Here is a 26,183-nt window from a genome sequence, read left to right on the forward strand (position 1 = left end):
TGACAAATACAGGTAAAGAAATGCATATACAAGCTGTTTTCTTTGCCATTGCTGCCATCAATTCTCCAATCAGCTCTGGGTCTAGTCAGTCAGGGATGCTGATGTGCAAACACAAAGTGACAGCCTATATGAGACCCCCATTTAAGGATTAAGGTCAGAAATTCATCCAAAAAAACACACTTTTTCCTATACTGCACAGTTAGTTTACAATGAGAAAGTAACAGAGATTAGATCAGCTCCACTCTGAATTCAGGTTCAGCCTCAGATTTTGTCCAAGAGCATTTAGAGACAGCTGAACTGGCCAACAGCTGCCATAGCTGCAAAGAGATGAAGTAAAACCCTGGCAAATCCCTGGCAGACAGAGCAGCAAAGCTCCGATCCAACATTCATAATGGGCTTTTGGGATGGATTTGCTTTTCTTTTATATCTGTGAAGCTCTACACAGCACAAACTCCATGTTACCCACCTGAAGTCACAGTGCTATATGCAAGATGTTCCTGCACCACGTTCTGTCATTATTATATCTGATTCACTATTACTAATTGATAATATTCCATCCACACAATTGGAGTTTTGTATCATCTCCTACATGCTTCAAAAAGAAAAAGGAGTAGAAGAAAATTCCCTATTGACTTTTCTGCACATAATTTCTCCTCTAACACTGGACTGCCAGAAGTGCAATCTTTGGCAGTAGGAACTGGAAATTAAAGTGATTTGGAGTCTTATTTCCTTTACAAGCATCTGTCCTTTCTTCTGGTCATGCTAGTGTTCATGCAGAGGAGAATGCCAATTTTTGTTGGTTATATGGTGTAAGAGAAAGACAATCAGCACAGATTAACTCAGAAAGGAAGAGCAAATGGTCGTAAGAATATAAGCAAAAACTACCAGAGTGTTTCTGAGGGAACTGGTGCAACATCCTGACTCTCTGATTCTTTCTCTAGTTTTACACCCAACTATCCGCACTGAAATCCCTGTTCATGTGCAAAGCTCTAGTACTAAAAAGTCCATCAAGCCCAAACAGAGGTCAAAGGTCCTTCTTGGAGAAGGTGCCTTTGATTTTATCAAGATATATTTGCATTTTTTACCTAAATCATCAGCTTCAAGCTTTCTGCACACATACACCTCAAACCTGCCTGGAAAACACGTCCAACACCTGTATCTTTGGAAAGTGTTTTGTCCTTTCTGCGTGACTCAAAATGCACCTTTTATTAAATTGACACTTTCCAGCTCACTGGACTATTTGGCTCTTTTGGGGAAAAGCAAAGCAGAAAACAGTCCAGTTGTTTGGTTTAGCCATGAAGTCTCCCACATATGCATGTTAATTTGTTTCATTGAAAGTGTCCCGACTAATTACAACATTTACCCTCAGAGCACAGGCATGGCAGTTGCATTAATACACCAGAAGACGACGACTCCAGAGGAGCCATTACTGTGTACCAGACCAATAATCCACAAACGGTAAAGGATTTTCACAAAAGACCCAAACGGTTTCCAAGGAGCCATTATGGCATATCAGGTAAATAAAATATTATTGAAATGTATTTTTTGCATTTAAATCACTCGCAGCAGGTGCAGAGGAAGTAGCTTATAATAAAAAGGCTCACATTCCCTGGAATACTAACGAGGATCAACGGAAACATTTAGCAAAGAGGAGAAGCAGCAGGTTCTTACCATGGCAAGAGGAACAATCCCCACAAACATTGTTCGGCTGACGAAGATCTCGGAGACCATGAGCTCACTCACGGAGTCATCCCTGGGGTACTCCACCTGCCAGGTGATCTGCTGGGCCCCTGCCAGGCTGCTGGTGTTGTCGATCTCAAAATCCATCTGCAGGATCTCATAAGAGGATGTGTTTGCTCTGGAAAAGAAAAAAAAGGCGAAATTCCCCACAATATCAGTAGGATGTTAATAACAAAATGGATTTAGATTTACTTTTCTACTCACCATAAGATTTATCATTGAATTCAATATATGGATTTGAAGACATTCACAGAAACGTAAATAAGACTATACATTATATAGCAACTGCTATACTTTCTAGATAAGGTGACACTATCTTTTAGTTTCTTGAAATGAAGGTATTTTTCCCATTAAATTCAAGCATTCATTCTTCATAATCACAGTGAACTTATAGAACAAGCCACAAACCCTGGGAAAAGCATTGCACAGATGTTGCTAAATTATTTAATATACCATTATTGTAATTTTGATGCTGCAAAACAACAGAATGCTTGGCCATTCTTCATGTTGTATCAGAAATGAGCTCTTGGGAGGGAGAAAAAAGTCTTTCAAACCCAAACTTGTCTCTATTTCAGTGAAAAAAATGGATTTGTAGAAATTATACATGACAATAAATGAGGCGTAGACTATTCTTATTTTCAATTCATGACAACGTTCTTCTCGTCAGTGGCGCAGACTTGTAATTATATGGCAATCATTATATATTTTTTATCTTGAAATAAAAGTTTAAAAGCAAAGAAATGGATGTAAATGCATAGCATGGAGAACTGAATTTAAAAATTACTTCTGCTTCTTTTTGTGACAACACTTAGCACTCACCTCAGGTCCAACACTATGTAAATATTAATAATTAATCCTCAGGTTAGAAAGGCAGATCTTATCTTCGTGTTACAGAGAAGCAAACAGAGATTTAACCAACAACATTCAGCATATCCACAGCAGGGATCTGTTTAGAAAACAGACCTCTGCTCTTCCAACACTTTGTGTCCATGAAAAATTAAGGTATTTTCCAAACCAGCATACAAGGGTCAGCCCCAGTTCCCCAGACAGACACTGCAGAGTGGAGACCTGCTGGAGGTTACAGAACACAGAGATGGGATGGCAAGGCAGGGAACCTGAGTGTAGACCCAGCTGTTTAGTGAGATCATTGGAAAGACAACTGATGTTATCAATATTGCTGAAGTTTGGGGTATGTGCTCATAAAATAGGTTAAAATCAGAATTTGCTGTGTGTTAGGCCATTCTGTAACAACTTGAATGTGCCCTTACTGTGAGCAGCAGCCTGTTCCCCATGCAGGGATGTCCCCTGTGCCAGCAGGAACCCCTCAGTCATCCTCCCTCTCTGCACCTTCACCCTGTCTTGTCCCACAGCACATTCCCTGTCTGCCCTTTCCCTAGAGCAGCAACTCCACAACCCTTTATCCTGTTGCCACAGAGAACAGAGACTTTAAACATCCTTTTCCTCTTCCCAGCTGCACACAGAGGCAGAATCTGGGTTTGCCATATGTTTTTGAAGGTGCATTGTAAAGCAAAAAAAAAAATCTGAATAGGAATTATTGATTTTCATGTTTTCTTTCTGACAATAAACAATGCAAACATATGCTTCAATGCCTGGAGGATAAATATTTTCCATGCTGACAGAAGATAATATCCACCTCCAGGCAAAACTAGAAGCTATTAAGGCATTTTTTGGGTGGCCAATCAGACAATCAGTGATAACCTTTTAAGACAAATTTTATTACACAATAATAGGGATGTAATTAAACTGTTTCTGTTAAAAAACATAACCACTGTGGGCACCACAATGGAGTACTCACTTCAGTTTTTTGCTTAACACTTCCAGCAGTTTGCTTTATCTAAATTACATAAAATTAGTTTGCTCACAGCACAGATATAAAATTTAGATATGAGCTTCACACTACCTATGGATCTAGATATTGGGCCTGTAGAGGTACGTTTAGATTTGCAATTTAGCTTCAATGTGTTCAAGTCAACAGTTGCCACTCACAAAAACACCCATGAGTGGTTTCAAACTCAGAACAAAACCACCAAATGAGGGGTTTGGTTTAGATACACCAATTAAATTATATGTCAGGTTAGTCTGCAGTGATAAATCCATTCCACATGGATAAATCCCATCCCAGTCCCACTGACTGGCACTTCTTGGAGTACAGTGCATCCTGCCTTCAATGACTCCTTTCCTGTTTTCCTTTTTGTGCATCCAAAACCAAACCACAATAGTGGTTTCATATTTTTAGGACAGACTGGAACTCAGATGTCCCTAAGAAAAGCACGTGTGGGTCTTGCCTATATAGCAACCTAAAGTATGTGCTGGGGACTAAAATGACTCCTGTGCTGTAAATATGCAGAGACCTCTCCTGTCCCCTGAGCAGAGCTGTGGAGCTGCACAACACACACCTCCCATTGAAAGGCAGACATGGTTATCACTGCTGGGCTAGCAATGAGTCTCTCTGCACCTACAAAAGAGTAACAACTCATAAAATAAACCTTCCTCAGATCTAACTATATTAATGTACAAACTAAAGCAAAGCTCACTCCCCAGTCTTGATCCTGGTTCCAAAGAGAATCCTTATCATCCTGTGGAAAAGCAACGTGGTTTGTCAAACATTTTTCTGCTTTGTGTCAGAAGCAAATGATGCTGCATGACATATTAATATTGATCAAAGAAGGATCCAGTTGTAGTTTGGACTTGCTGTCCCCTAACCATCTTTTACCAACTGAGTTTCTCCACTGAGGGTACACCTTTAGTAAACCAGCATTCAGCTTCCTCGACTCTTTAATTCAGGTTCCCAGTTACCTTTAAAGTAGTGGGTGAATGAATTTTCTCTAAAATTAAGGTGTCCCTTTTGTCCTCTTTAGGACAGAGATTCAGCCTTCGAGCAATGCCAAGTGTTCCAGTATCTGGGACACAGAGTGCCCCACGGACTAATCCACCCTCTTTGTTCTAAGTCTCTTCCCAGGTTACAACTATAAAAAATAAAACCTGAAAAGTGAATTTCTTTGCCTGCCTACTGGTTGCTGCATCTCTTATCCTACAGAGGCTTCTTTCCTGGTAGAAAGATTGGTATTACATTCATAATTCTTGCAATTTATTAACCATCTCTATAATACCGTGTGGGAACCCACTGCCTTTTCCCACTGAAATTGATGTAGGTTGCTAAAGTAAAACCAGCGATAAATTAAACCATAATCGAGCCCTCAAAGGTTGGCTTTTACTTATGTCAGCTCCATTAGCTGATGAATTCACATCCCAACACCTGTATCTAAATTTCTCTCCTGGCTATGCAGCATTACACTATAACCCTTTTTAGCAGCAGTTGCTCCACCCTGCCATGGCAAATCTTCAGCTTTGAGTCTGATTTGTAGCTGGTGGTCAGTATGTTGGTCTTTGTACTCACTGTCGAGCTGCAACTGCCTCCTGAAGGCAAAATGCTACCAGTGGGAAAATCCACAAGCAGAGAAGACAAAGACTGTAACTCATGCTGTTATCAGCCATTAAATCCCATTAAACCAAACTTTATCCTATCAAGATTTTTCAGCTTTTTCTGGAGATCTATTTCATTTTTCTCTTAAATAAGTTTGTACTCTTGGGAAGAGTCTGATGGAATCTTAAGGACTACAAATCACTTTTCCTTTCTGTACCTTTCTGCTCTTTTTAGTTAAATATTTCCAATGTCCACTGAAGTTTTTTTCCCAGTTCAGGATTCTGCCAAATCCTAGTTTAGAGGAGCAATATAAAATAAAAAGTCAAAATTACTTTTATAAAAAAAGATTATTTCCTGCAAGCACAAGGAAAAGACCTTATAATTTTAGGCAGCTGGCATGCTTGCTAATAAGTCCATTTCTATGGAAATGAGTTCATAACTATTAATTTTGCCTGCTCCTGATCTATTCTTGATGAGCCTTTCAAATTTAGAAAAGCGCTTCATGATTCTCTCAATTTGGTAATTACTAACTCCCTTTGATGAATCCAGCCCAGTGTTTCAGACATGAGACATTCATTACACATTTTTCTCTCTGGTGAGAGGAGAAAAAAAAACCCCATGGGTCTTTTTGGATTTATTTCCTCTCACAAACTCCAGTAAGTAGGTCCTCTTCTTCAGATTGTGATTTATTATCCTATTTGTGGACTCTCACAATGCTTCCTCTGTTAGGTGGGAGAAGAACCTCTGAAACCTTGAGATTTCTGCACAATCTCCTGTTGTCTGGGCTTGTATCTACCCAAAGCATTCAAACCAGGCCTCTAGCAGCCCAGAGAAGCTTTGTGACCCCTTCAGTCCTCACTCCACACCCAGCAGTTCACAGGCATGGCTGGGACCCCAGTCTGGAGTAGAGTTTTGGCACAGAATGGTAAATCCATGCCAAATAAAGCCAACTCCAGCTTCAGCCAACACCAGAATAGAGTTTTATCAGGACAGGAACATGTTGCTGAGTCCAAGAACTTTCCCAATGGACACATCCAGGTGGGCAGCTGTAAACTGGAGAGGGACTTTGGACAAGGACATGTAGCAGTAGGACATAGGGAAGTGGCTTCAAACTGAGAGGATGTTAAGAGTAGATTTAAGGAAGAAAATCTTCCCTGTGAGGGTGGGCAGGCCCTGGCACAGGGTGCCCAAAGAATCTGTGGCTGCTCCATCCCTGGAAGTGTCCAAGGCCAGGCTGGACAGGGCTTGAAGCAACCTGGGATAGGGGAAGGTGCCCCTGCCCATGGCAGAGGTTTGGAGCTGGATGTTTTTTATGGTCCCGTCCAACCCAAACCATTCTATGATTCTACAATTTATTACTTCATTAAGTATTTCTGTTGAACTTCATAGGCTTTTTTTCACAAAATAATGGATCACTGTGAAGGTCCACCATAGCTCTGATATGAGAGGGTTTAACAAGTACTATGAAATCACCTGACATGGAAATAATTCAATTTATTCCTCATTTTTGTCTAAATCAAACATGGAATTATTGAATTAAGTACTGGAATGATATTCAGTCATTGGTGTCACGGCAGCATAACAGTCCAAATGGTCAGTACTTAACTTAAATAAATGCCTATTATTCACTATTAAGAAATATTTACATTGCTGACCAACCTGATGGGCCTGCCCCGTGTCTTTGAGAGAGAATGAGATGCCACAGTGAAGGGTGCCAGTGCAGGGCACTCTGCAGTGCCACGGGCACACAGAGGGTTTGCTGGCTCACACTGCCAGGTCATTGACTATTTAGGAGATCAAAGTCAGACTCCTCTATTAGTGCAGTTGGAAATCATGAGTTTCATTCATTCATCAAATAGAGTTTTCAGTAAATGGCAATTTGTTTATGAGGCCCACAGCAGTGTAAACAAAACTCGAAAAAATGGAGCAGACACGAGGTAATTGAAAATAATTAAATGTGTGGTATCCTGTGGCTTCAGAATCTTTTCAAGGTTAATAATGGCCAATTTTTAGTCTGAAAAATTGCAACCAAATTCAATAAACATTAAACCAAAATTCAATGAGAATTCAGTGACCTTCCATGACCAAGGTACATTAGTTCATAAAATATTTCAGTAAAAAGGTCTCACTCCTTTGATCTCAAGAGGATTAATTTCATAAGTACAGTTTACTGAAGAGCAAACACTTACAAGAGGAGGCTTTTCAACAACTGATTGGAAATGCTCAAGACCCTAATTTCCTGCTGAAGTCAAATGAAGCAGCAGATGGCCAGGATCTCTGGGGAAAAAGATCCAGATTAAAGGTCCTGACCTTTATCCCCTAAGGAAATTAAGACCAGCAGCCTAAGACGAAGGAAATGAAAGCAAATACCTACTAGCAGGGCAGCATGCAGTGTTTGAATTGTGAAGACTTGAGTAGTGACAGCCCTTGTACCTTGCTGAGAGCTGCTTTCCTGCACCTTTAAAACCAGGGTATCTTCAAACACCTACAACATCCTCACAACACCTTAGCGAGGTGAAACGGCTTCACCTGATGTTACACACAAGGTCTAACTTAATAACGGATGTTCAAACCTACTCCCTTTTCTCCCAGCACCATTTGCATTAGCCTGCAAGGGCACAAAGATGTGTTTGAGCTTGGAAGAGCCTGCTCACACTGCTCTCCCAAGGTGGTTTGCTGAGGAAGGGCCTCCTCCTGAGGAGCACTGGGGATGAGCCTGGCTGGAGCCCGGCAGAAATGAGAGCAGGTATCCCTGTCAAGGGTTGCAGAGTGGATGAACTTCTCTAGAAGCCAAAGAAAACTACCCACATGTCCTGAGTACTTCTCCAAGTGTTTGCATCCATGTGCAGATGTTCAGATGACACAGTGCCACTGCCCCTTGCTGTGCTGTCCCCAGAGGTTTCTGTTTTGCTGGGGGAAAACAGACAGCTGGGGCACAAGGCAGACACAAACACTTGAAAAATGCCCTGCTCACTCCTCTTCTGTGACACAGCACAGAAGGGCAGGGCAGGAGTCCCAGAGAAAGACAGGATGGATGGCAGGTGGAAGTTAAGTCTGTGGGGATGGAAAAAGTTTGTTTTCACCTCGATTCATTTCAAAGTCACAACTTACCATTTGCTCTGCTGTCTAACAGAGAACTTGCTCTGTGGTCCAGTTTACCAACTACAGACTTTCTCAAAACATTCATTGGTGCCTGATCTTGTTTTTCTTCCACTGCTATAAAAATTTATGCTCTTCACAGATGCTTGGGCAAAGAAAATGGCTACAGAGGATAAACCCAAGCTGCTCAATCCATTAAGACTGTATGGATTGACACAACACATTTTAATAATCCAGTAAAAGCCATAAAATATAAGAAGCAAATATTTTTGTTCAAAACATACCACCAAGACCAGATATTACTCATGTTATTTTGCTTAGCCAACGTTTTCCCACAACTGAAAACAATAAATCTAGATAATGAGCAAACCTTTTAAGCTCTTCAGCTTCCTCCACTGCCAATTCACAACTGTGCTTCTCACTAACAACTTGCAATAACTTCCACTTTATTTGATTTTATCAACATCATCATGACAACCCTGGAGACAACTGAGACAATTGCTTCAATTATTTTTATTTGCTTGCACCCTTGTGACAGTGTACAGAAATGCTTCTGGTAAAATAGAGTCCTCAGATACTATTTTAGTCAACCTTTAACAAAACTTTTAGGACCAAATCCAGTATGTGTATAATTGGTGAGTTCCATTGGTAACATCTATTGCTGGCACTGGAACTCTATTTGTACCTTTCTCATGACTCTTCCCTTTTGAAAAAGCAGGCAGTCTTTTGGGGTTTAAAAAAGCATTTTGATTGCACTGGAATATTTTTCTGACTACTATTTAGAACTTCTTTATTGCTGTGCTGTGTATTTCTTAAAATAAAGCTTCTCAGCCAGGAGGAAGCATCTTGCTGGGGAATATAACAAACAGATCCAGTAGGAAACTGGAGCCAGGGTTTAGCTGATGTTGGATGCAAATACAGAGCAAGTTATTGTTGTTTAAAAAATAAGAATGATTTTATGATGAAAGACTTATGCTGAAACTCATCCAGCTAATAAGTATAAACAGCCCAAATGGTGCTTATAATTCTTCTTTAACTATTCAGAAATTCTTACATATTTACATACCATAATCACACGGTCTATTTTCAACATTGCTGTGAAAGCAGCTGAAATATATTATAAAGCAGAGCTGGATTTTTAAAGGACCAATGATTGGAAATTCAAAATGAGAAATTCAGTGGCATAAAAAGTTCTTTGCAGTGCAGAAACTCATATACAAAAGACCCTCCCTCCACAGACTGTCATGAGACCTTTAAAAGAACAAGAGTACAACTCTGGGAGCTTGTGCTACAGCTGAATAACCCAACCACAGGTAACTTCATCCAAGCTGGGTATAAAGTCAGTGCAGGAAACATTTCACTTGACCTCAGAGAAACAGAGGGGATGGTCAGAGGCATCCAGAGACTTGCTGGTGGAAATAGGAAACATCTCCTGAAAGCTCCCTACTGGAAATCCTTGGTGACATACTGCAATGGGATGGGACAGGCTCTGCCACCACAAAGAGCCTCATACATGAGCTTCCTGCAGATAATGGAGCAGAAGAAAAAGGCCACTCTTAATTCAGCTCCTCCACTATCCCCACACTGGGTTAAACCAGCTCAGCGTAGCAGAAGATGCTTCAATCAGTCTTGCTCTTCTATAGTCAGCTATTAAATGGAAGAGAAGCAACAGTTTAATTTACCTGTACGGCTTCCAAATTTATTGTGATTGTCAGGAAGAGTGACACTCATGGCAGCTCCTGAATGCACACAATTATGTAAGGCTCTTGAATCTTATATTTACAAATACATACACAGCTTCCTAGACAAGAGCTTGGGTAAGTGATCTGGAGGAACCCTAATGGCTCAAAACACATCTGCAATGACACATTTCTTGGTCATTTTAAACACTTCATACTTTTTATAAGCGCAACATGAGTATTATGTGATCAGACTCTTTCGTATACAACAAGTCCATGAGAAAAGAAAAACACAACTAGACCCAGGAGAAAGTTCCTTGCAATCCAGTAGCTGTTTTGATTTCAGAATTACAATTGAGGCTGACAGCTGGATCTCCCTGAGGAGCAAAATCAACCAGAGGGGATCTAGAGATGCAAATTCCCCATGCACTGAATTCAAGAATGAAAGGAAAGGGGAGACAAGCTACAGACTGTGACATGAATATACCTGAAGTGCTGGAGGATACATAAACTGGTGACAAATAGTGCTCTCCTCTTGAGGGTTTGAAAAGCTAATTCAACACCTTTTTAACTTAATCCTTTGCTTAACGGGCAGACAGTGTAAATGAGTAAACAACAGAATGCCAAGCAGATAGCAAAGACAATGGGAAATTAAAAAACAGGTTTTTTCCTTTCTACAGCCTGCTAAGACTGCACAGAACACACAGGTCTAATGTGGAAGCTACTGCAATGCTACCTGCATGAAATAATTAAAGACCAAAATAGGGACATGGCAAGAATTATTTCATTCCTCCTACATTCTCTTCAGATTTAAACAAGATTAAGCATCTAATGAACTAGCCCTAGCTTGTTTTGAATCTAATGTACTCTTAAGATGGAGAGATAATGTGCAAGGTGTCCTGTGGCTAATTCACACTCGTGCTAAGAAATAAATGGCCATGGCAACGTCCTCAAAGCAGTGAAGGCAGGGAACAGGGTAGCCCATTAATGTTAACACAAATGGGACCTCCTCTCTCCCCACTTCCCTGAGAGACACATGGTGTGCATAAAATTGTTTTATTTTAAAGGCTGATAATTATGTTTTCAAAAAGAGTTAAGCTTTTTCTCTCACTGTTGATACCCACTGAACAGACAGCAAAAACATGAAACTGGCACAGAAACATCAGCTTCCCATGTTTTAATTAATAAACAAGATTAATTCCTCCAGCTGAGCAAACATAGGGTGGATCAGGGTCTGCATTCAGTGTATGAACAGAAAGAACCATCTGCAGTAATTCTACATCTGCAGTAATGTACCTCCACCCTTTGCTAGTTGAGATCAGCATAAAGTCCTGATCTTCAAACCAAGACTAAAAGCAAGAGAGAAACAAGCAGTTCTAATGTAAGTCACCCCATTAAAAGTCTGGTTTTGTCCTAAAAATTAACTCAAATTTCCCTAGACATGCAAAACTAACTCCAAATAACAAAACGCAGAGGGGTGGATTTAACATTTCTCTTTTTTATAATCGCTCCAGAACTGTTTTTAAATAGCATGAAAGTAAGGTCAACACAACAGTCACCCTGTACCATCTCCAGGTCACCTTTCCACAGAGCAATCAAGACTCTGTCACACTTGCAAGACAATGATTTCCCAACTCGTGACAAATTCCAATGTAGTGACAGCTAATGGGGGCTGCTGGGATAGTGCTCAGAGCCAAGGTCATACCATGAGCAAAGGAGTGCAGGCACAAGTGAATAATCAGTGAGGTTAATTCATTTAGGCTCTGAAAAGGAATAATTAGAAATGGAAAGGGAAGAAGTGGAGCTTCATCCTGCCTGCCCCACTCCCTTGATTCGATGATAAAAGACAAAATGTGATCCCAGAAGTTCATTTCAATGTATTTTCTCAGCAATAACCCACAGTGGAGAGGGGCTGAGTATCCAAGCTGAGCTGCTGCTGACCAGTGTGGCCAGTCCAGACACCTGCACGTTGGGAAGGATCACACCAAGGACATCACATCGAGGACATTTTCATTCCACCTCCTCTCAGTGAGTCTGAGCAATGTATGACCCAAACACAACAGTAACTGGTGTGGTGGATATGGTGTTATATTGACTTATTACCCACTGTAACAGTCCCACAATCTGGGGATTGGTTTACTTTTTCATTGTCCTTGTTACTATTAAAAATGTTACCTAAGAAAAAATACCAGCTGTCACAAAGAACAAAGAGACAGATAACAGGATTTCTAAAAACAGAAGGAAGGTTCCTGCAAGCACTGCAAGTCATGCTAAACTACATAAAATATCCCTAACGTTATGGGTTAATGTAAAGCGGAATTTACAAAACCATCCTCTTTCTATTCCTCTCTTTCCTGAATCTTCTTAGGATTTCATAATCTCTTCCCTTCTCTCGCCCCCTCCCAACTCTCTTCCTCCCCATACAAGAACATGCTCGGCCCTGGAAAATTGTTTAGCTGAAATCCTGAGATTTTTGTCGAGTCCTGGCATTCTTTGGACAGCTGTATTTACACCCATTGCTGGTGGGTAGTCATGCTGGAAGCAATTAGCTTTCATGCTTTTTCAATATCGCCTTTCAAAAACTTTGAGATCCCTCATTGCTATTGATGTAGATGTAGAGAAGCACAGAAAAAAAAAAAAAGGGAAAAAAAAGAGTTCATCCATATGCTGAGCTCCTTTAGTCTAATTCAAATGCAGCAAATCTAGCTCCCTACCACCTAACGAATGCCATCACAGACACATTCCCAGCCCATAAGGGAAATTGCTCAAAGGCCTTGAAAACCATCATCACAACACTCAAAGCCAGCAGGTTCCAACACTGCTGGGTCCAGGAAGGATTCAGCAGCCCAGCAGCCATCTCTCCTAGAGATGGACAGGTCACATTTGAGCACGGCTGTGAAGTTTAACAACACTGTCAAGTGTGTCCTTAATAATTTCCTAAGAGAAAAATCTGTCACTGCTGGAGTACTTAAAAGAAAAATAAAATGGAAAGAAAAACATGGTATCAGACTGTAGCTAAATGTATACTGATTGCAGTAATTGCATCCATTCCTCTGGTGGAAAGTCTTGTATTGTATTTCTAATACATGCTGATAAGTGCATTCACAACATGATTAACTGCCTCCAGACAAGAATGGCTATTATGCTTAACAGACTGATTAGCAAGTGACATAGCTGCAAACTGTACTCCTAGTAAATTGGCTGCTTTTAAATTACAGCAACATTTTTATGGTTCCATTTCTAAGATGCAATGGTTTGTTACACATATGCAACAAAAATTCCTATCTGACAGTAAGTAATAGAGGATACTGAGCTTTTAACTTTTAATCTTCAGATCTCAATTAAAGCATTGCTCATTTTCCTTTTAATTACACTGAAGTCTGCACCATACATGGCACTCATCAGACATCATCCTGTCTCCAATGCTGGTCTTTAAAAGCTACCCTTAAGCACAAGGGCAGTGATTCCAGCTCACCACCTTCAGAAGCTCTGCCTTATTTCAGCCACGATGTTTGCTGGTTCTATAAGCAGTCGACTAACAGTGTATTCTTCCCAACATTTCATTAATTTCTTCTTCTTACTGCTATAGGCACCTTTCTCATGGACTTTCACAGAAGCCCCAGGGACCTCAGGGCAAGGCAAAGAGAAGTGCCAGTCTGTGCTGTCAGAAGCCCCTCTCATGTCCTGAAACTGAATTAAAGCAGAGACCTCAAATCTGACCCCCGTTCAGACTGGCCATGGCATAAGGCACGTCCCTGCTATAGCCAGGACTGTTTCCACCTCGAGTGAAATGAGCTCCTCATTAATTCCCTGGATTTTATACCAACAAAGTGTAGGATTTAGGTACACAGTTCCTTGCAGTGCTTTTGAAAGTCCTGCCATTGAATGCACAGTTCTGGTTTTTTGACTGCTCTTATTTTTATCGCTGTAATGTATGAGAGCACCAGTCTTGTTTTGGGCCCTCTGTGTATTTCATACAAACACAACTATAAAGACAGTCATGACCCCAGAGAGCTCGCAGTCCACAAGACAGAGACAGAAAAGAGATTTACCAATCTGCACCAATTTAAATTCATACAGAAGGTGCAAACTCTAAGTACAAATTTATCTAGAGACTTTCAAGCTCAACGACATCATGTACTTCAAACCAGCTTATTTATAACATAAAGCTTAGTATAACTTGCAAGGAGATAGAATAAATCAATTTGCTCTATCACAGAACTTCATCAGATACAATACAGATGGTTCTGCTACCATGGTTAAAAATAACCTATACATTTTTAAATCAGCTCAAGGCATTTATCAAACTAGGAAACTGGTGGAGGAGGATGTTGTCTGGCTTGTGTGCAGTAATGGGAACATCCACCCAGCAGTCTGGGGGTTTTATTAATCTTACCTCACATGGTTATAATTTTATTCTGGACAGTCAGATGAACTGGGAGAATTCAGATTCCAAAATCATTTACCTTTGCTAAACAGCAGGACAGAGCAACTTGAAGTTGTTTACTGAATGTAGATTAAGAGGGGGAAAAATAATCCAAAGGGCAACCTGATTGTAGAACAGGACATAAAACACTTCAGTAACAAACCCATTGTAAAGCAAAACTGGTGTCCTGGCTGAGCAGCCCAACACTTTGTGCTGGATAAAATGGATGGTGGGAATTAAGATACCTCGAGAGGTAAGCCCTGTAGTAAATTAACTGTCAGGGAGATTGCACCACAGAGTGGCTGTGCAGGTCCTGGCATCTCCTGCATGGTCCTCAACCAGCCAGTTTGTGTTTCCCAGCTAATCTGCACCAGGCAGGGAGACAGAGTGCAAAACACCCCACAGCCCTGCAAATACTGTTTGAAGAACACAATTCATTTGTTTCTCAGCTTTCATTGCTCTTGTTCTCACATTCCACCCACAGAGGGAAAATTAAGTGTTGATGTTTGCTCAGGATTTATTTACAAAAGGATTTACTGTAAGATTTTTGAAGGAGCCCTGCTCAGCTCTTCCCACTGGAAGGAAAACCATGATGCCCCAGTGCCTCTGGAGAGAGGGGACATGAAGCCATCATGAAGGAACAGCTCAGGATGCATATGCCCAGAGAGGCAGAATCATTCTCTGTGCTGGAAGGAAATTCCAGTTTCTGTGCAACCCCTCCAAAATGAGCAGGGAGAGCTCATGCTGTGACCACTTTTTCATTTTTTTTTTATAACAGGTATAATAAGCTCCTGGGTCAGCCAGAGCTTTGACATCCACTGCCTGTGATTCTTCTTCATAATGAGCTCCCTAAAGAAGACCAAAAGCCTTTGTAGCTCAAATAAAGCCAGATTTCATCATAACAAACCTCGAATATGTAACTTATTAAACAGGGAAAACACCAAGCAAATAGATCAAACAGAAGAGAAATAGAAAGGTCTATACACAGCTCTCCCCACTGATCATGCTGTCACTGCAGGCAGGTCCTCCACACTTGCTCCCAGCTGACCTAGAGACTTCCTGAGCTGCAGCAAACCCTGTCCCACACCTGGTGGTCCCCAGGCAGATCCCTCCATGTCCCCCCCCAGCTGGCTGCCTCCTCCTGCTCCCTGTGCATCTCTGCACCAGCCACTGGTGAACAGCTCCAAGCCATCACCTCTCTACTGCCACATCCTCCCTTCCCTGGGAGGTTTCTTGCAGAGCATGTTCCAGTCACACAATCAGATCACCGTTCTGAGACCCCCTTATAGGATTATAATGTTGGCCGCCTAGTTCAGCATCATTAGACAACCTCTTGGTGTCAGAACACTGACCAAAGTTAAGATCCACTTGTTACTTGACCAACAAGTACCCAGGAGATTCCTCTCTCAAGTAGACGCTCAATGCACAGGGCAGGACCATACAGGAATTTTAACCCTCTGAAGTCCATTGAGCTTTCTTTACCTTTCCTTCCAGTGAGCAAAAGACAAAGATCTCTTTGCATCTAAACCTAATCCTTTTCTTGAGGAGGACCATAAATTAAAAAAATAATAATCAAAATATAAAAAAATCTGGCTAGAATATCAAGTTCAAAATTTACTACTGGCTTTACAAAATAAATTTAAGAAACAAAGATATGATAAGAAGTCCTTAGGTGCACAATTTAAACTTGAACGCTTATCGCTCCAAAGTGTCCTTTCAGTTCTCTGAGAACAAACCCACTCCACCCTCTCCTTTCAGAAGAAAAGAAGGGTCCATGTCCATACAAGTGACACAATAGCTTCATCTCCAGGTCAGCCCCCCACAAGCACCAGACCAAGGTGTTTCATGTCTCAGCATGAAGCAGAGATACAGAGCCCAAATCCCTGGCCACAGCCCTGACCAGGTCCTGCCATGGAAGCAAGGGTGGCTTGGAAAGACCAGTCATCCTCTTGGGCAAAGCACCATGTCTTCCTCTCTCTCCTTTTCAAGTCTTATTTACCAAGCATCCAAACCCACTTCCAGAAATGAAAGAATCACAATAGGAAAAAGCTGCAAGAAGATCAATCATATAAATGTCTAGTGAATAACTCGTCAGGCCACAATGCTCCTTTGCAGATCTGCAAACAGCCAAGAGATGACAGTGCTTTAATTAAAGTAGCAAACTGCAAAATGTATCCTAAAGGCTTTCCTCTCCATCCAGCCCCAGAACAGGTACCAGGCTATAAAGTAAACATCAAGTCATACTGGGAGTTGTTTCCATAAACAAAATACAGATAATGAGGTGTCTCTAAAAACTCTTCTTTTTTTTTTCTTTTGATTTAGAGAGGACCATGTAAATAAAAGGGAAGGTGTCTGAGGCAAAAGGACAGATGGCTCTGCTTCCAGAGTGGTGCACAAAACCACAGCTTATTACAAGCCTTTTATTTTACTTAGAGGCTTTTTTATTTACTCTTCTTTCTCTCTTCACTCATCTATTCATCTACACATCAGAGCACTGAAAATTCAAGTTCCTCTTCTTCTGATTCATATTCAAATCCAAACACATACTAGCACACAGCACAGCTTTCAGCATCCAAGTTTGAAGGGTTTTGTTGCAGATTTGGGGGGGCTCTTTTTTTTTTTTTTGAAGTGTATAACAAGCCAATTACAGTGGCTGAATCAGTACCTTTTAGATGAATACACAGGAAACGAGAGGAACACGGCAATGGTGACACATCTTCCAGCCTGAAACCCCTGGAACATGTGGTGTATCTATTATTTTATGCATAATGAGTAACTGGTCCTGTGTTTGTTTCATCAAGAAAACCACTTTTCCCCTCACTTTTGCATTCTCTGAGTGCTTAATGAAGTGGTTTTGCTTTTGATGAAGGTAAACACATAAAAAATCTCTTCAGAACGATTCCTGTGCTTTGGTCATGGTCTCTACGGATGCACTCACGTCCCCAGCAGCCAAGAAAAAGTGAGGCCACCTGCTCCAAAGGCCTGAGGGTACAGGAGACTTTCCAGAAAGCAAGGTACAATAAGGCCTGATGCCAACTCCTGTTTTTGAAGATGTGCATAATGTTATCTCCTTTCTATTAAGTCGCTGCTCAGTTACATCCTCTGAAATCTGACTCACATGACAAAGCAGGTCAGATCCTGCTGCTGCTGGGCAGCAGCCACACACTCTTGTGGTGGCCTTTGTGCTCAAGAACATATCAGCTCCCATCAGTACCAGTGTCCCAGACACAGAGGAAAGAGATGGTTCTGCCATACAGAGCACATCAGCCTCTCTGCAGGGACTCCTGGCCAGATCCCCAAACCTCCCTCACCCTCCAAAGCTGATGGACTTGCCACAGCTAAAAGTCTCCCACAGGCTCTGAAGTGACTCAGAGAGTCAATGGGAAAGGTTTTTCCAACTAGAATTATTGATCCAGATGAGAAAACATAAACCAAGAATGGCAACATCCTGCTGGGATCAAGCTTTTTAACAGTTTCATGGAATGGATTCCAATTCACACATTCCAGATCAGTCCAATAAAATGAAATACTCCAATTTAGAGCAAAATTACCTGAAATAAGGCATTGCATTAATATCTTCCAGCCTGAACACTAAACACTTGCAGAAAAGCTGAGATATCCTGGATTTCCTGTTAGGAAACCTTCTACAAATTGCTGAGCAGCTCTAGTTACCACAGGGCTGTTACTGAGCTGGCTCCTTCAGCAGGACTTGGCTTTGCACTTCAAGGTGCGTGAGCTCTGGGCTTCTGCCTTGATGGCCACTGTTCCCTTGATTCTCCACTTGCATGGAAACATCAGAGGACTCACCACCATGGGAAGCAGCAGCCCTGTAACAGCCACACTGTGATACTCCACATACATTTAGAATGGAAGTGGATCACATCCCACAGAGCACATTTAGGGAGGCAGGGTCTACTCAGTCAAATCAGACATGGGAACTAATAGCAAAGTTTCTGGGAAGAATACTAGAGACCTACAGAGATGAGAACCAGTCAGGAGGGCCATCATTCCCTGACTTATGAGGAATTTTCCTTGATCCACCTGGTTCATTGTTCCAAATCTGAAGGAGTTCAGCAATTGCCACCAACTGAACCATCAGCACAATGACACTTTTTCTCTCACATATAACATATTTCCTTCCTGCAACTTTACTTCTGGTCTTTAACCTTGAGGAGAAAAATCATATGCTTTATAATAAAAAAAAAAAAAAAAGGAAAAAGGAAAAAATAATTTAAAGCTAACAGTCATTACAATCACCATAATAAATTTATGGGGAAATACATTTAACTATTGCCATAGCAATCAGGAAACTGTTTTGTTATAATTAAAAGGATAATTACCTTTCACTATTTTAGCAAACTCATGAATTAAAAATTTAGGATAGCTTTGCCAGAGTAAATTTATATGCATACATTACAAATAACTCATTCTCATGGCATTTTCTCTTTAACTCATCACGTTTTCTGTACGTATTTTTATACTATGTTGTAGTGTTCAAGATCAGGTTGGACAGAGCTCTGAGCAACCTGATCTAGTGGAAGGTGTCTCTGGTCCTGTTAGGAATGTTGGACCGGATGATCTTCAAGGCCCCTTTCAACTCAAACCATTCTATGATTCTAGGCAGTAAGAAAACTCAAAGTATCTCACTTGCACACAAATCCATAGAATAAAGTGATTTGTGACAGTTATTTGGCAAATAATTTCAAATTACAAGTAACACGGTCAAGTCCCAAACAGCCTGTGAACAAAACAAGCAGAAGTAAAACAAAGCTTTTACCACGAGTTGTACATCCAGCTCAAGAAATTAGGTTGAATAACTCACTGTTATGTTTTGGTTTGTCACCTCTTATGACACAGCACAGAGTAAAAAGCTTTATTGAAGCATGAAGGTAACCCATTTGGAGTTCCATTCAGCCATGATTTTATGTGGTTTGCAGGTGTAGGTCACAGGTGAGATACAGACCGTGATCCCTTTTGTTTGAAATACAGATCCATATAAACAGCCTTATAAAACAGGTCCTGTCTGGAAAACTGCTACTTGGTTTTGGTTTGTTTGTAATAGAAAAAGTAGACACATGCTTGTTACTTAGTTGAAATAAAGATGCTTCTGTAGACTGTAAAGGGAAACGAAATTATGAGAAGACATGAGCTGTTAGGACATTTAGTATGCAATTATTTAAGTAAAAGACCCTTAATAAACTGCATAATCAAGCTCAGTTTACAGACTCAGTATTTAAAAAGCAGTTCCATTTCTGGGGAAAAAAAAACCCAAATCAGGCCTGATGTTAGAGCATGTAACATATTTTAGCATGGCTCTTTTTCCTCACTGTAAAAATGTCTAATATTAAATGTACAGTATTAAACTGGAAGGAAAAGCAAACATTAGCCAGGCCAAAGAATCAGGAAAAGGGCACATAGAGAGAGAACCTATATAGGCACTAAATAACCATCTGTGTGGAAAATAAAAATAAAGTGGTACAAATGTGCTACAATAAAGTCAAGAGGTCCAGGGAGCAGCAGAACTAATGAAACTGAGCTTCAGACTGGGATCTAACAAGGTCTAAGTGATACATTTCCTGGCTTTTCCTAACATTGCTCTCCTTGGTGGGTTCTCTGGTGTCCAGCAGGATCAGAGATGATGCTGTGGCTTTTCTGCCTGAGGGATTACCAATACAGACTCTTTCCTCTATCTGATAATTTGCATTTCATGAAATGTACAGGAATTCATTATCTTTGAAAACTCCATCTTTGTCAAATCTGGTTGAAAACAGGACATGCATCTTTCCACCTCATCTCTCTAAAAAAGCAGCTCAAAACCAAATCTACAGATTCACATGACACCAAGGAAGAAACGTGATTTTCCAGTAGATTGTGTTTGCAAAAAAAGCTGGTGTCAGGGTTTCACCAAAAACAGGAAATGTTGGACGGAGCAGGACTGTAAGAATCTCTTTCCTGACTCAAGTACGACCACAAGGAGAGTATTTTACTGGAGGTATCAGTGGTAAAAACCAGACAATCCAGAAAAAGTTGACTACTGGAGAGACTTACATAGGAACAGAACTACAGAATGAGGAACTGGCAGACAGAGGGGCAGGAAGGCTGGCTCTGGTCCACTGTCTCCCTACTGAGGATGATACAGCACATGGTCTCTGTGGGTTACTGTTAAGCCTTTTCTGCTGCAAGTGCAGCTTCACAGGGAATGGAAGGTCTGAAGCCCATGGCAGTACATCTGCAGTCTGGCACCACCATGCTTTGTGGTTGCCAGTTTGAGATTTTCATGGACAGTAGTGTTCAGCAACACCAATGACTGTCTTTCTTCCTCTTCCTCCTCCTTCTCTCCTTCACTTCTACTTAACTCAGTCTTAAGTGAGGCAGATATCTTGGAAGCAAAGGGAGATTTGCAGTGGGTGATACAACATCTGCTGATTGAACTCCCAGGAAAAAGAGTGGAGAATTGCAATGAGGCTGTGAAAGAGGGTGTAATGTAGAGGGTTAATGGGGAAAATGGACCAGTTTGAGGTCACAGTCATGGCAGCCACGTGACCTGACAGACTGTTTCCCCAGGCAGCAGGAGGAAGAGCAAGGCCCCACAGAGGGGTGTCGGAAGCAGGAATGATGTGATTGCAGTTTGCTGAAACCAAAAATAAAGGCAAGCTGAGTCCTGCTCCTCTCCTCAATAGCCAGCCATGCAGGGGATGGAGATCAGCAGCTGCTCTCAAGTGCATCATCTCTGCTTCACACACTGAGTGCCTTACAACAAGCCATCATCTGTATGCTCTGCATTTCCACACTTGCAGCCTACACCTTCCCATAACAATGTACCAGAAAGGTTTAAACTTTCCTTCTCGGGATTTACATTAACCAAGGCATGCACACACCACCTCTAGTTCTGCTTCAGAGTTAGACAGGAGGTTTGCCTTAGGAAAATTCAAATCCTGTGTCAGCAGTTTATCAGATGGCTTTTAGCTGAGGGACATATTAAAGGACAAGACCTGAATCTGCAGCCAAATGGCCACATGCAGGCCAGCGACCTGAACACTATAAATAACCATTACTCAGCTAGACTGAGGCAAGGAAGAGGAGAAAACATCCCACACAGAGCAGACTCTTGTTTGCTGAATTGTTCCTTCCTTCTGGAAGCTCTGAAAATAAGAAACACTGTGGGTTCAGCAGGTCACATCCCTGCCCAGTCCCAGCTCATCTCATCATCTCAAACTAAATTAAGAAACAGCCCATGCTGTGCAGAGGAAGGAGTAGGGGCTACTCCTTTTACCTTAGGCTTTTCTTCAACACCAGCTTTGTGCTGGTGCAACTGTTCTGGTTATAAGTCAGATCACAGGCACTTCTCTGTCCTATTATGATCCCAAAGATCCCTGGGGGAGGATGTCTAAGGGAGAGAGTTGGGTCAGGGAAAGCATGTAAACACCCTCCAACCCCCTGGCCAGCCAGCAGCAGCCTACAGCGAAGGGACTTTAGCAAAAAAAATAAAAAGAAGGGGAAAAAAAGGGAATTTTAATATTACTGAATGGATTTTTCTTTTGTGAATATGTCCCTTCCCCTTCCAGAACCACATAAACTTTTATAATCTACAACATCCTCTGGCAAGGACTTCCCCAGGCTGTGCAGCTGGTGAAGCAGTATCTCTTTTTATTTTGAACCTGCCAGCTGCTGGTTTCAAGTGATGTCACCAATTCTTTTCTGTAAAAGACAGTAATTTCCCTATTCACCTGCCACAATGTTAAAATGTTTTCAGACCTGACTCATTCTCACTGAGATGAGTATCTTCATGCCAGTGGATATATTCCCTTTCCTGCAGAAGAACACAGATGTTGCCTTCCTAGCTGCTAATTTTTACCTTTTCTCTTAATTGAAATTACCTTCTGCATCCTTAATTTTATAGCTAAATGCCCCATCTGCTGATAGTAATGCAGTTTACCTAAATTCAGTTGAAGAAACCAGATGAATTTCTTTTAAAATAGTTATTAGAAAAAAATATCCAGTAAGGTAAACTGAAATTATGGTAGTTGAAAATTAAATGATTAAAAATAGTACTTTCTTTCAAATTTAGAAAGAACTTCAATGTCAGTTCTTTCTGTGGCTTAAAAGACATAACATGTTCTTTTATGACATAGGTGCATTTCAGTCAGTAACCTGACAATTTTAGCTAATTCAATAAGTGTCACTGGACCTCGTGTAAGGATGGAGAACTGAATGGCTCTTCCATCTACGGAAATGGAGTAGCTTTGGCTTTACTCACCAAGAGCCCTCTCTTTCAGCATGTGTGAACTGGGGTCCACCAGCCACCCCACCCAACAGCCAAACTCAAGCTGAGTCCATACTGTCACCATTATCTCCTGCAGAAAAAGGTCTTCTACCTGTTCAAAAGCCAGTCTTTAATTTTTGCAATTGTGCAGATGCAATATCAGCACACACAGCAAGGCTGACACAGCGCTGATGTGACAACAAGCAATGAATCCTGCAAAGAGCTGGAGGATCCAAAAGAGAAGATGCCTGTTGCTAAAATAAGATGATAAGGTTTAAAAGAGACAGGTATCTCCAGTCCCATTCTGCAGCAGCAAAATCTTGGAGTAACAATGATTGCCAAATATGATGAAACCTTTAACCACAGTATGACTGAATAAGCCTTCAAGCAGGTGAAGGAAAGGAATTCCAGTGCTAAGCACAATGTCATTTTAGAAGTGGATGTTCTGTTGTGATATAACATAAACGAATATACATGAATGAAACCTCTTTAACAGCTTCTTAACAATAAGGTGCATTAAATGCTCAGAGAAATTCCTTCAGGCAGCTGTGATTAAATAAATGTAAAATGCTTTCATATTAAAAGGACATGATCCTGTCTCAGGAAAGAAAGGTTTGACTCCCTTTTAACTCCAGCTACAAAGCTCCAATGTTGAGAACAGTGGCACACACAGGGCAGGTCAGACACAGCATCCTGCCCCAAAGAGAAGTCTAAGGAGCAACCCAGAACTCATCAATAATGAGATCAAAACAGAGCCCCTTCAGGGATGGAGAGGTACTGTGAAGACAGCACAGCTCCTAAGGTAGACAGGACTTGCTGGGAAGAGAGCACAAGGACATGAGCTCTTAGAAAAAAACCCAGTTAATTAAATCCTAGTGCTGGTCAGTGGTTATTATAGCATGTCCTTGGAGAAGGGTGATTATATCCTCCCTTCATCTCAGAGCCAGTGGCTTCCTGAGCCCATCTGCAGCATCAGGTGCAGGGGGAGCCAAGGATGAATCATGCACTCCAGTGTTTTAGCTGGGGAGGCCTGTGTGTTAATGAGTGGTTTAACAATCATTTATGCACAAACAATCTCCCAAATTTTCTCTGCAGGAAAAAACCACAGCAAACTAGACACAAGCTCTCAGTTGACTCATTCCCCTACATCCCGTATCTATATGAATGTGACACGGCTGCAAACCAAGTCACAGCAAGTGATCCATGCCTTTGGGCCAGTAAAAGAGAAAGCAGCTGTTTTTCTGCTGGGATGCAAAACATTCTTCCCAGAGTTCATGGAACCAGAGAATGGTTTGGGTTAGAGGGGACTTTAAAGACCAGGTAGTTCCAAAGCCCCTGCCATGGGTAGGGAGACCTTCCACTAGACCAAGAACCATCCAACCTTGAACACTGTCAGGGATGGGGCATCTGCAGCTTCTCTGGGCAGCCTGTTCCAGTGCCTCACTATCCTACCCTCACAGCAAAGAACTTCTTCCATATATCTAACCTAAAGTTCCACCTTTTCAGTTTAAATCCAATTAAATTAATATTCCTTGTTTAAACCTTGTTACTGGTTTCAGTGAATAGTGAAATACAAATCAAACACTGGAGATGTGAGTCTGGGCAAAGCCAGAAAAGTGTCTGCATGTTCTAAAAATATTATCTACAAACTACTGAGTTTTAAAAAGATAATCTCAGGATCTGTTAACAGTAATGAGATGTTCACCAGCTGAAATGCCTGTAACAAAGTAATGATAACCATACTGCCCAACTGAAGCATCTTTCAGGAGACAGAATCAGTCAACATCCTCTACAACACCCAAGTCACTGGCAGAGCATTGTGAGCCCCATCAGCAGGACTGGCTGCCTCCAGTGGACACTCCCCAGACACACAAATAAAAACAGAACCTTGTTACAGATGATTGCAAATTCGTAGCAGACCATGAGAAGTAGGGATACTCCAAGCAGTCCTCAGGGTTCCAGAAGAGCATCTAACAGGGTGCAACTTGTGTTTACTGCTACACATCACAGTGTATAAATGATGCCACTGAGAGACAGCACCAAATTCAGATTTGCAGAACTAGTCCAGGCTGTCAGCACTTCAAGTCAGTCTTTCCAGCATCTCTTACTCTGAACATCAGCACTTCTTTGCTTTAAAGAACAACAAAACCCCATCTTTACTGCAAAGTTTCTGAAATGTTCAAGTTGTGATGACTGCAATTCAGCCCCTGCTGATCCTCCTCAATGGCAGGCTGTAATTTCTGTTTTCCCAGCAATCCTACATCTTTCCTCATCTCATTTACCTGCTTTGTCCCCTCCTTGCTTTCTGCCTCACACCAAGTTCACAAAAGCCTAACCGTAGGGATTATATTTTTGTTTCTACAGCACTTGCCATCTATAATTCCTCACCTCTCCAAGGGTTTGGAAGCACTACCTGCTGCAAATACCAATTCCAATGATACGTTTATTTTTTGTTACCATTATAGTTCTTCTCCTTTGTGACTTCTTTTTCTGCTTTGTTTTTTCTTTCCAACCTCTTACATTTCATCTATTTTGTAGCTGTAGTATGTGTTCAAGAAAAAAAATCTGTAGTTTTTTTTAGATTAAACCAGTCTTCTGCATTACAAACAGTAATTATTTTGTGTAATACACACACACATACACATATTTCTTGTCACCAAGTGCTTGATGGGATTTCAAATTCTGGGAGACATTTCTGTGTCTAATAAATGGAACGAACTTGCCACAGCTGATTTTATAAGTTAAATAAAAGAATCCTATCTCACACTCAGAGCAAGAAATTTGGCAGCCACCCATTTAAATTAAATGCCCAGTGGACCCTTCTAGTTGGAAACCAGCAGAAGAAGATTTAGTGAAATCAGTAGCGGTCATAGCCCGAGTGGGAACTTTTAATTGAGACTTATTAGAATTGGAGATTCAGGAAATGGAGGCCTGAGGATAATTTAGAAACAATTTTAACTGCAGAGCTCCAAGTTCTGACTGGCACAGGTCACAACTTGTCAAGGATTGGTATCACTGCAGTCATTGTCAAACCCCTCCCTGATAACATCAGCCTGCAGGAGCTTCACCTTCCCAAAGCTTCAAGCAATGGTGATAATTTCAGCATTAAAAATGAGAATTCCTGAACACCTCCTTGCTAGGGGGAAAGGGAAAACCTCTCCAACTTTTAGGATAGCCCATAAATTAACTTTTTGGTTCCCCTCAGGACAGAGAGAAACAAACTGGCAGGTCAAAGGCACACATCTGGCTTTCCCCAACCTCTGCCATCAGAATGTGCTGAGCCCTAAAACAGGTGGAAAGAGAGATCAATGACTGAATGCCCACTGAGAACTGCACCAACTACCTGCCCAGACCCAGTCATTGGCTGCTCTAAATCAACATGATGGAGAGGGCTGGAGTGCTACAGGATGGAAAAAACAGGAGATGGAGTGGGCTTTACATCCTCCTTCACTCTCACACTGCTTCAGCACCACACAGGGCTGTCTCCCACTGCCTCTGCCTCTCACAGGATTATCACCTGCACAAACACAA

General features: G+C 41.4%; 1 protein-coding gene across 1 annotated transcript in view; it reads right to left on the reverse strand.

Annotated features, from left to right (window-relative positions):
- TMEM132B (transmembrane protein 132B) overlaps positions 1–26,183 on the reverse strand; it is a 233,968-nt gene that overhangs the window by 70,131 nt on the left and 137,654 nt on the right. The window contains exon 4 of the mRNA XM_071572287.1: positions 1,672–1,858. Within this exon, the coding sequence (XP_071428388.1) occupies positions 1,672–1,858 (187 nt within the window). The remainder of the gene's footprint in view (positions 1–1,671; positions 1,859–26,183) is intronic.

Source organism: Pithys albifrons, chromosome 17 (assembly GCF_047495875.1).
Source record: "Pithys albifrons albifrons isolate INPA30051 chromosome 17, PitAlb_v1, whole genome shotgun sequence".
Classification (NCBI taxonomy): domain Eukaryota; kingdom Metazoa; phylum Chordata; class Aves; order Passeriformes; family Thamnophilidae; genus Pithys; species Pithys albifrons.